This window comes from Pygoscelis adeliae, unplaced genomic scaffold (genome assembly GCF_000699105.1).
Source record: "Pygoscelis adeliae isolate BGI_AS28 unplaced genomic scaffold, ASM69910v1 Scaffold112, whole genome shotgun sequence".
Taxonomy (NCBI): Eukaryota; Metazoa; Chordata; class Aves; order Sphenisciformes; family Spheniscidae; genus Pygoscelis; species Pygoscelis adeliae.
In genome coordinates this window covers 24,448-36,521 of record NW_008824232.1, presented here as the reverse complement: position 1 = coordinate 36,521, position 12,074 = coordinate 24,448, and the positions used below count along the sequence as shown (strand labels likewise).

At 44.6% G+C, this 12,074-nt stretch overlaps 1 protein-coding gene across 1 annotated transcript in view; it reads left to right on the top strand.

Moving 5' to 3' along the window:
- TANC2 (tetratricopeptide repeat, ankyrin repeat and coiled-coil containing 2) overlaps positions 1-12,074 on the top strand; it is a 206,759-nt gene that overhangs the window by 179,195 nt on the left and 15,490 nt on the right. The window contains 4 exon segments of the mRNA XM_009334881.1: positions 1,431-1,553; positions 2,309-2,545; positions 4,316-4,501; positions 6,686-6,788. Of these exon segments, the coding sequence (XP_009333156.1) occupies positions 1,431-1,553; positions 2,309-2,545; positions 4,316-4,501; positions 6,686-6,788 (649 nt within the window).

Here is a 12,074-nt window from a genome sequence, read left to right as displayed (position 1 = left end):
CTTGGTCCTGATGGTGACTCAAACAGCTTATTTATGGGTTTGATAGTATTATAACTATTCTTAAATTATTTTAACCATTTATTATAAAATTGTTTTCCCTTTGTCCAATTATACTGTACTGAGTTCACTGAAATTTAATATTGACCTCTAATGTCCTGTACTGTGTCATTTCAAAAGTAGCATTTAATGGTGGCTAAAATTCCTGAGCTCTTTTTCTGCCTCTTGACACAAGCAGATATTTTTCTCTATTTAGCTCCCTGAATTTTGAAGGAAACAAGCGCGTGGAGTTGTTATTTATAAGAGCATGTCTAATCTGTTGCTTCTTTTTATGGTAAAACCATCTCAAGTGACAAATCTGTTGATGGCTGGTGCGATGCTTCTGAATATCTTTCACATGTAGGTATTCGAGGTCTGCAACTGAGTCCAGCAGCGGGCTCAGATGATGATTCCTGCACATCTTCTTTTAGAGGAAACAAATCCCACCTTTTGCTGCTGGTTTTCTTCCCACCACCCTACACCATCCGTGTCAGTCAGTCATACAAAAGACTTACAAACTGAAATGTGATCCTGTTGCTTTGCACAGATAGAAATGACCACAAGGAAGTAGAAATCAGGGTTTGCATATCAAAACAGAATTAAAAAGGCTGTACGGTTTCCATGGAAACAGCAGGCTTTGATGGTAAATCAGTAGCAGAACAGCAACATATAGGGCGTACCCGCATCACACAACGGAGCACAACACGCAGCGAAGCTCGTTGCTGGAGTTGCAAACCCATTCCTCTCGTCTTCGATCAAGCCGTTTGCTCCCATCTGTTGGTTACAGAGCAATTACTGCTCCTTCGATAGGAGGGGGGGAATCTTGCTTAACAGTTCTGTGCTCTGCCAGTTAGTGTTGCTGGACAAAGATGTCAGACCTTGTATGTATTACGTATATCCTGATCACGGACACCAGCCGGAAAGGTTGGAAACAGTCTGGTATGAGAGATGAGAATACTGTTCTAGGCTGTGGTTGAGACTTCCTTAATTTATCGTACTGTGAGCAGATACTGTCATCTAGTTTAACTGTGTGAATAATAAGGAAACTTTGTGAATCAGTTCTGCCAAAATAGTATGTACTTTATTAAAAAAGAAAAGAAGCAGCATGCTGTGCTCCTTAACATGACATTTTCTGAGGGTGTTGAATGGATTCAGGTTGTTCACAGTTTAATCCTGCCTTTCCTAGACCTTGGAGATGGCTACAGTACCTTTGCAAGTTGTTTCCTATAAGTGTATTAATTCACTGCGAAGGTCAGATGTGGCAAATATCACGTTATCTTGCGTATAGCTGTTAGTGTCTTGAAACTCTTCGAAGTCCAAAGGCCCGGGAGGATCTGGCCAGTGTAACTGAGCATGTTTCTAAGCTTGCGTCTAAGTCATCTTCTCTTTTTTAGGGGCTGAGTAAAAAAGTTGGGGTATCTTCCTCCATCCTGCAAGGGCTTTGGATCTCCTACAGTACCGAAGGTCTTTCGATGGCTTTGGCATCTCTGAGAAATCTCTACACCCCAAACATAAAGGTACTGGAGGAGGAGGAGAGCTGGGGTGGTTCAGAGCTCACGTGAGAAGCTCCCAGCAACATGCAGTAACTGTGCATAGAGTTTGCTGTAGCTGTCTGCCCATGGCAGTCGTCCTACCCAGGCAGTGCTGAGCAGCTTGCAGGGCGTTCGTCTTGAGCTGGGGAGAGGCCATCAGTTCAGCTGGGATTTTGTTACCATCTGGGATGATCCCTCAACTCTTCTACTTTAACCAGGGATGATCTTTTAATTGCAGCAAATGAATAGTGAATTTGCACCTGTGCAAGATGGTTCGCTTGCGTTTTTCCTCCCCAAAGATGTGGGATGCAACAACTGGTGTTGAAATTTGACAGCCCCGTAAAGGGCTCTGGCTTAGACAGGCACTAACTCGGAGGCAACACCAAACAGCGGCACGTGCTAGTTCAGGCACTACGTGCCCATTTGTGTTGGTAAGGATGAATGTGTTAGCTTAAGTGACTTCATCTGTACAGCAGAGAGGATTTCAGACAGTGAATCAGATTTCAAATTGTCCTTCATCTGGAAGGATGTTTGCCCTTCCAGCTCCTTTCCATACGGGGCGAAAATGCCTAAAATGGGACCGTATATTTGGCAAGTGTTTTTACTGGGCATTTTATGTCCTCCGCTATTTGCTTGGAAGCATGCGGAGGGTCCTGGTTTAAATTCTTTTGTTGCCCTGAAAAGAAACTAATGTCTCTCCATAAGACACAGCTAACAGGAGTTCTTCTTTCCCTGTGCAGGTCAGTCGGCTGCTGATTTTAGGAGGTGCAAACGTGAATTATCGGACCGAAGTTCTGAACAACGCCCCCATTTTGTGTGTCCAGTCTCACCTGGGTTACACGGAGATGGTGGCTTTGCTCTTGGAGTTTGGGGCCAACGTAGATGCTGCTTCTGAAAGTGGCCTGACCCCCCTCGGCTACGCAGCTGCTGCTGGATTTCTAAGTATTGTTGTGCTGCTGTGCAAGAAACGGGCCAAGGTAAAGTGACCATGTTCCTCTAAAAGCTGATTGAAACTGTTCCACGTTTATGCAAGGCAGGGCACAAGCTGCAGGCAGGATACGTAGCGCTTGCTAAAGAATATCCTCCAGCAGATGAAGCCAGGATGCTGCTGCGGAGGGTTGGCTGTTCTGCTAAAATGTGGTGGCTTTGAAAACCTCGCGTTGACACCAAATCGAAGTAACTCCTGAGAGTCAGTAATTAATATTCTGGAATTCAGGTCTGAGGTAGGAACTGCCTAATCATGCTGCACTGATCGCCTGCTGAAGGATGTTCTGGAGAAGTCCTCGAACCTCACGAGGTTAAAATGGCAACGCTGCTTTTGCAGCACGGAGAGTTCTTTAAATATCTCCTTGAGACACATTTTCGAAAACTTCTATCAGACTTGTCCTAGAAAAACACCCTTTGTTTAGCTTTGTGGTGAGTGTTTGGAGTTTTAATTGTATATAATGAGTCAAGTTTAAATATTTTGTTGAAGAAGAAAATTGTGCTGATTTTTGAAGTGGAGCCTCCTGGAAACAATTTGTGGTTTCTCTATATGTTTAGCTTCAGTTAAAAAAGCAAAATACGGGTTTGTATAGTTTTGGTATAAAAGTCGGGATGACTGAGGGACCCGTTTAGATCTTGCTGTGTTGTCTGTAATAATGTGAGGACAGTATGAAGGAAAAAAAGAATTCTGCTTTTGTTGGGATATCTTGAGAGAGTTGGACGACTCCCTGACACTCATTGGCAAAAACCAGCATTCCCTCTCTGAGAACAGGAATATTTGGGATACAAAATGCAATGCAAGAGTCCTGCCACGCATAGCTTTCCTTGAGTATCCCTAACTGTATTGAGGAAATACCCCAAAACCAGCTGGGTTTAGTTGGAAGGCTGAGATGTTTGATTCTGGCATACAAGACTGCAACACTGATTGCTGCCTAAGTTGAGAAATATTAATATGTTAATAATATCAATGTATTATAATAGGAGAAATATTTCTCATATGTAGTGTATAATTGTGATTAATATTAGTGGAATATATTAATATAATAATGATTTCTCATATTTATAATACGAGAAATGATAAATAATATGTTGCAGAGCACTGAAGGGGTTAACCGGCAGGAGGATGGTAGCTGATCTGCCTGTCCTGTTTTCTCCAAGTTACTGGTGCTGGGATAGGACCTAGAAATCCCAGCTGATGTATTCAGGCATCGAGTGGCGACCATGCCCTGTCCTGAAAAGCCGACCAAATAAGTTCCTGCAGGGCTGCCAAGTGCGATCTCTGTTTCCTACTGACTTCTGCCTGCACTGGGTTCGCGTTGTGCGTTCGACTGCAGGCTGAGGCACTTCTGTGTCTCTCAAAAGAAATGGTATCTGGAAAACAAGCTGGTTTTCCTGTTGTGGATTTGGATGAAGGAGATGATATCAGTGTGTATGATTTCAATCTGCAAGAAAACACGGTTGCTGGACTTCAGGACACAAAGGGGAAAATGCTTTTGCAGCCTTTGAGTCTGAAGAAAAGTGAAGAAAGCTAAAAATAATGGTAACTTACCCAAAGCAAACACTTGTGGCCAAAAGGATGCCGAAGCCTGGGGCAGAGCTGCTTTGGGAATGGTTGTTTTCTGGTCATGGAAGGGATGGTTTACCAGAAAAATGCACATTTTGCACATGTGGCATTATTTTGAAACCAGGCCTGGAAACTCTGAAGAAACGAAGACGTTCTGCCCGTGATTTGGCTTAATTGTATTTTGTCATCTCTTTTCAAGGTGGATCATTTGGACAAAAACGGTCAGTGCGCTCTGGTTCATGCTGCTCTCAGAGGACACTTGGAGGTGGTGAAGTTCTTGATCCAATGCGACTGGACCATGGCTGGGCAACAGCAGGGAGTGTTTAAGAAGAGCCACGCCATCCAGCAGGCACTGATCGCTGCAGCCAGCATGGGGTACACCGAGGTAAGACCTACCAGCACCTCATTGCCTCTGCGGGGTGGGAAACCAAGGGTTGACTATGTTCCCTAGCCAAAACGTTGACCAAAGAGGGTCTTGGAGGTGGAGGCAAGTACCTCTGTCCTACTCTTCCTCCCTTTCCCATCCCAGGCAGCGGGGTTCACAGATCCTTTGGCAAACCCTGTGGTCTGGGCAGGCGTCCAAGAGAGGAAGCGTAACAAACCTTTAAGTTGTTGGAATAAACCTTTAAGCAAGGGTGGATAAACAGTGTGTTACTTAGGCTGCTCCTCCAGTGCTGTTAGGGGAGTGTGAGACCACGTAGGTTTGGACTGTATGTTGCGGGGAGCGAAGAGCTGAAGACCTTGCTCCTCTCATACTGATAAAGATTTGTGATGTGGAAAATGATGTATGTTTTCCTACCGAGAAGCAGTCTTTGAGGATTTTTGCATTGGTTGATTTCTTTGCTAAATTGAGCTCCTCTCATTTACTGGAGTTTTGATTTTACTTTTGTTAAGCATAATCCATGAAAACATAGGTAATGTGCTCAGATCAGAGGGGCTAATTAAAGAAAGCTGGGAAATTCTTATTAGCTAAGTGACTGTGAGTTGAACCGATTAGAAGCAGATGTGACTTCAAAACCCTAAAGATCTGCATGCTGAGGACATAGTTTGTAACACAGAAATTTTAAATGGGAATTTCCCCCCAGATAATACTGGTCACCTTTATAATGTATAGAAAGGAGTTTTGGAATTGTTTAATATTTCTGTTGTACCATAAGAGGTATGTGGCTGCTTATAAAAAATACTCCAAGTCCCTGTTTTGTGGTGCTTGCAGTCATAGGAGATGCAAGCTGGTGATTATTTTGCTGTTTTTCTCTGACTTTGGTGATAAAACAAATATTTAGCATGTTTATAAAGTGATCTTAATCACTGGTGGAGCCACACTGGAGTCCTTGCTGTGATTATACCCTAGCGTAACCATACCAGACTTAGCTTTATGCTTTAGTCAGGCAACACGAGGTCCACTAAGCAGTACAGCACCCGGCTGGGAGGTCAGCCGAGTGCACAGGGGGTTTGTTACACCAAGCTCTCACTCTCCGATCGAGGCAGCATCATATACACAAGGCATCCACTGTGGAAGGACCACGGGCATCACTTCAACAGCATCTTTCACGTAGGCACTCTCCTGGGTTTCCTGCTGCCCCCTGCACTGCTGTCATTCCCGACGTCCCATTTAGCACTAGAGCATCACTGGCAGGAGGTGGGAAAACACCACTTGTCACCGAAATCCCTGCTCCCCTGTGCCGGTGCCTCTCAGCCTATGCCCACAGGCAGCTGCAGGCAGCAGAGCTGGCACAGTTTCCTTCAGGTACTCAGAAAAGGCTCGTTGTAGCCTAGACCCCAGCAGAAAATTGTTTCTCCTAGAATGAGAAAAATGGGTTTTGTCCTTCAGTCACTAAAGTAAAATCTCCATTTTCTTTTTAGCCTCTTGCTTTCTCGCGTCATATGATCCAAACACTGCAATTTTCTGCCAGTTTTCAGTCAATTAAATCCTTTCATTTACCCTTTAAAGAAGTTAATTTGCTTCTCTGGGGTTTCAGGCATCCACAGCTGGAAGAAAAACATAGTGGAAGTCTTTTTAACAGTCTGCTTAAAAGCGGTATTTGCTAGAAAGGAGCTAATAGTTTCTGGAAGTAACTTCATCTTGGCTGGAGCTTAAGCTAATGGAGAGGCTAACAATTATAACTGCACCATTACCTCACTTGTCCGTGACTCAGTTTCCCCAGCAGTAAAAGGGGACGATCACACTCATTGCACCCCACCAGGTGGGAGGTGATACGGATGGACACACTGGTGTTTCCTCACTGGTTACAGCAGCTGTAGCTGCAGACGAAGGCACATCCACTGCACACGCCGGGTCACCTGTAGCAGGACAGACACAGTTATAAGGAACTGACACTACAAAGGCTCTTCATGTGCAGTCGTTTCAAGACACTTGGGTGGGGTTTTTTTGCTTGTACAGGGCGGCAGGTTCAGTGATTGATCTCTGGAAGAAAATTTACTTAAGCTCAGGGTGCCAGGCAGAGACTGTTCCTTTTCCTCTGTGTATTCAGAGCAGCTCGTGTTAAGATGTCAGCAGTTTATATATAACGCATCCAAGTTCGTGAGCTGACATGTCATTTTGTTTTAGATTGTCTCCTACCTGCTCGATCTTCCAGAAAAAGACGAAGAGGAGGTGGAGCGAGCACAAATCAACAGCTTTGACAGCCTTTGGGGAGAGACAGGTGATTTCTGTAGATGCTGTAGCTTCTTCTTGCGTGTTTGTGTTTGTATTTATGGGCTCTCGGTCACCTGATGCATCCCTGATCCCTGATATTGTTTTGATGAAGGGAGAAGGCTCGGTTCCTTTGATTTGATTTCAGGTGATTTACAGGTGCCAGGGTGGAGCTTGCTCTCAGCTTAAGTCAAACAGAGAAGTTCGGCTTTTGCAAATCCTGAGCTTCTGCAGCTCCTGGCACTTTTCAGGAGCATGCAGGCATGCAGCAGCTCTGACAACCAGGCCACTAATTTCTCTGAAACATCTCACATTAAGTGAGATGGACACAAAATTCTGCTCTTTCTCTCTTGATATTTGGCATATTTATCGAAAGCATCTCCCTGTTTCTCTCTCCCCTTCCCCGTTACGTGCAGCACCATGACTGTTAAATTATCTGTTGATTTTCTGAAAACTTCTCATTATTTAACACTTGGTAATTAAACAAACGTCCTTTTGTGCAATACTGTATTTTTGTATTGATGGGTATAACACAGAAGCCCTGCTTTCCTAACTTCTACCAAAACAAAAGCAGCCATTCACCCCTTCCACTCCACAGAGAGGAAACGCACTATCATCTCCATTTCTTGAGATATTCAAACTTGGAGTTGTTAGCTTTTAACTCCAACGACCTCATAAATACTATCCACTGTCTTTTGTACTCAACTCATCTACTTGCATCACTGGTAATGTTGCTGTCAAGTTAATACACCAAGGTAATGTTCCTGTCTGGGTAACGGAGCACTGATTTTGATCCTGTCAGCTTTGTTTAAAAATGACACGATCCAAGGGTACAGGCAGTGGCTGGTGTGTGGCTTGGTGTTTGGTCAGGTTGTTTCTGGTTAGAAGGGGGGAAAGAAACAGGGTTATATTTTGAGCTGTTTTGCACGCTGTACATCTGAAAATGTAGCCTCATTAGAGCCTTGTAATGAATGCAGTCTATCAGAAAGTACTGTCCCTCGGCTTTAAAGGACAAAGATGGAGCGATGAGTTGTCCCAGCAAGGAGCCTGGCGGGTGGCCAGGCTGCTCTGGGCCACTCACAGGGCATTAGGGAAGGAGTCAGCTCCTGCACCCACAGGGACATAACTCAGTAGCAAGGGCATTGTGCCATTATTAGCGGAAATAAGGACAATATAGACAAATAAGCGATGTAAAAGTGCCCCTAGGGTGTCATGGGAGAAAAAAGGAATTGGATATAGAATTAGTCAAATGAAATTACTGAGCGTTGGTAATAGGACAGCAGCTTTGCTACCGGTGAGCTCACGGTTCACAGTGGTGACCGGGCCAGAGACAGCTCATCCAAAACATTCTCTGGTGTTTGGGTCCTGAGGACTATTTTGTAAATAAGATGGTGATCCAGATGCCTTCAGAGTTTGATCAAAAACTACTAAGATGTCTCCCCACAAGGTAACTCATGGGCAGCATCAGACGCTACAGATAAGCTCCTTGAGTTGAGATAGTCCTGGGCTGTCTGGATGAATCTGGCAAAGCCTGGTATAAAGCCACAGGCGTTTTCTGAACTGGTGTCTAACTCTTCCCATCCCTGGAGCTCTGCCTTTGCAGGTCACACCGTCCTGCTCCCTCCTGCTCAGCTGTGCTCTCCGGTCTGAAAACTGAGCACTGCACTCTCCTCCCTGACAATGTCCAGCTCTTCTCTTTCCCCTTTCCTTGTGTCCTGGGCAGCTCTGCCACCTGCCCATTGCCTCAAGGACTCCAGCAGAAGCCTTTTCCATCTCTGTTGTCCCCCTTCCCATACCTCTCCCCGCAGCAATGCCAAAAGCTGGACTCACACAGACATCTGGGAGTTTGAGAGGGCTTTCTGAGTAACTGGGATAGTTGGGAATGTGGATTTGTGATTCGCAAATCGCACACAAATTGAGGAGCCATCTCAAAGGAATACTCATTTATCCCATTAAAATTGGTGGTAGGTAAGATGGGAAAATGAGCAAAAACGAGCCAACCACCAAATTCAGCTCCCTTTCACATTGTTTTATTGTTTTCCCAAAAGTAAATAGCGAGTTTAGATAAATTTGAAGAGAAATGCTGGTTTCCACCTAAAAATAGCAATCTGCTCTAAAAATCTGAATCATGTCTTGTCTGTTTTTTGATACTTGTTGCTCGTGTGTCTAATCTTCCACAGAGCAGAGCTGACTGCCTGGCTTAGTGATATCAGCCTGATATCATCCAAATGGCAGTGCCAAATTACATCATAAGTTTAGGAATTGCTGACAGCACACTATAGCCAACTCCAGATGGAATATTTCCCCCTGGGACAAGACTAATAGCAAAACCCAGCACAAAAATATCTGAGTCACCTGTAATAACTCCATCAGAGTTGGAGGTGCAAAGAACGACTCCCATCAAACTGCATTTGTCTTGCTGCCAGGCTGTGAAACGGATACACGTGCCACATAGGAGCAATTTAATGATTCCTTCTCCAGATAAAGTTGTTTTTTCTCCAAGAAAACAGACGTGCTCTGCACAAGAGCAGAGGCGGAATGTGCCATTGCAGATCCCTGGTGTTGGAGACTGTGGCTTGTCTGACGTTGCTCGCTGACGGAGGGGGGCACGTCCACACCTGAAACTTGTCTCGGGTTTTGTTTGAGCTGTGTTTTGAGAAATGCAGCAACTGTTTATAGCATTTATGCCAAGACTTTGTTATTGCATGGTGAGTTGTTCTCCTGGCACTATGTCCTCATGGAAAAGCTGCAAAATGAACGTTCCTGTTTTCCAGCCCAGGATCCTGGTCGCTGCTTCTTGCTTGGTGGACTCACCTTGTTCATGCTGGGCCACAGGAGCTCTCTGGCAGACAGTAAAACTCCAAACAAAACCATTTCTATTTCTCTCACTTCCTCTCATCACCTTTCCTTGGCTTTTCCAGTCTCCTTTCAACACACAGGCACAGCCTTACCTTGTGTTGTGGGTTTTTTGGAGACTAATGGCTGTTGTAAGGCACATTGATGATGTCAGAAACAGGTTGGTAAGTCCATCTAAGGAGTGCTAAAAGGCTTAAACAAGTAGGTACTTCTAGAATTTTTCCTGAAGTAGTTAATTGAGCTTTTGGGCTTGGACAGTTGGACACCAGCCACAGGATAGTGCTCTGGGCTTGAGGTGACCAGCAGTGGAGCTGGAGCTTGGGCATGTCATAAGAAGCTTTGGTTAGAAGGCTGGAGATACAGGGGTGAGGCACCTGTATTCAGAGCAGCAGCAGACTGTCCAGCTCATTGCAGTTGGAGGCACCACAGGGGGTTATCTTGTCCAACCTTCTGTTCAAAGCACAGGCACTGATGAAGTCTGATGTACCTTAGTGAGTTGGTCTCCTAGGGTCCAGCTGGATTGAGCTCCTTTCGCCCCTCAGAGAGTTTCTCCATTTCTGAGGATAGGTGCTTAGATACCTGTGCATTATACAAGATGAGCTTGGATAGGTTTCTCTCAGCAGCAGGCAGCAAATCCAGGTCATCAGTGTGGAACCATCCTGAAGCAGCAAGGTCTGACTGCTCAGTAGCACAGAAGCTTTTGAGCTTCCCTTGAGTTGGAGCTGCATACATACCCACACCAGTTGCTTTGACCCTGAGGAACAGAGTAGCAAAAAGACATGTCAATCCAGGTAGAGTGGATTGCAAGACAGAGTGGAGAAGAGTATGGCCATGGATCAAATCATCCTGTTTCAGTAAAGTCTTTTCCAAAGAACATTTCATGGCAAACACCAAACACTTAGGTGATTTTCAGTATTTTCATTGTTGGAAACATAAGTCATTTTGACGTGAAATACCTCAAATTAACCTGCAACATTTCAAGTGCAGGCAGGTTTAGAAATAGAACCCAAAAGCCCTGCATACCGATCCCTCTGCCGTGCACATTACACACAGTCCTCCTTCTATATTTGTAGCTTACGTTTAAAACCCACATGGATCTGATTATAGATTTTGCAGTATGTTCTGCTTGTGGCAGCAAGATGATTTTTCTTTTAACTCTTGGTGTCTCTCAACCCCAAGAGAAGAAAACTCAACTGTAATGTGGAACAGAATAGAGAATTAATTAAATCCCCCAACATTAACAGTGTTGCAGTTGGAAACCCATCAACACCTCGTAATCAGCCATCCCACAGAAATGTACTTCAAAGAAAAAACAAGCTACGTCAGTTAGAAATAGACTCCCACCTTCTGCTCAAACTCCTTCTAGAAGCAGCAGAGCATCGAGCCAGAGGAGCTGTGCTGAAGTGCACAGAAAGTTAGGGAGAGGAGGGAGGAACCGAAAAGTCTAAAATTAATACCAAAGACAAGTCAAAGGCAGGTCCTGCACTTGGAACTATTTTCAGATTGAATGTGTCTTCTTCTAACCCAACCATACTTTCTGAGTTAACAGAGCACATTTAAAGAGCTGTCAGGTGTTACTTCTACCCACCTGTAATATTGTAAGCATCTGTAATACTGGAAATGAGAGATAATTTTGGTTTTCCACAAAGACCCTTGCTGGTGGGATCAGTCCTGGCCAAAAACAAAGCCCAGAATTAACGTTTTTCTTGGAGAACGGGTGAACATATTCATACCATTTTTGCTTTCCAGTTGTTTACCTGGTTTCAAAGATCTACAGGCTAAAGTGGGATATTAAAAATGAAAGTCCTCCGTCTGAATTATGCTGCTCTGTGCTTGTTCGGACAGAGAAAAGCCACAAACCTGACTGACATCCAGTGGCTGGCCGTGATCTGTCAGTGCCTCCAGCTTGACCCCTCACTTGCTCTCTTGTAGTCACGGTGGAATGAGTCAAGGACAGGTTGCAGAAAGTCTTGTCAAGACAGCACGTACCTAAAGACCTGTGTTTTCTCTGGATGTTGTGCCCCTGCTAAGACACACTCAGTCTTGCAGCCTGTGGCTTTTGCAGTAGGGAAACCTGCAGGAGGCACAGGGGGAAATGGTGAAGGTTTCATGTGACAAGGCTCTACGTTTCTTTGCAGCAACACCTTGAACCTCAGTCACACGTGCCTGTAGATTTGTGCTTATTGCGGTTCTCATCCAGTTTCACTGTGACTTATGGAAAACAATAAAAGCTGATTGTCCCAATCAGCCTCTTTCCATAATGTTACGAGATCTTTTCATGGAAGAGTTGACCTTTGAAGTAAAATAAAATGACAAGTAAGACCTAGAACTGTATTCATCCAACCCATTTTCTTTGTTCATTTTGCCTGTCATGAGATATGTTTGGCGCTTCAGGCACCATCGCTTCGGTACCCAGCAGAAAGACCTATCTCCGGATAGGGCAAAAACT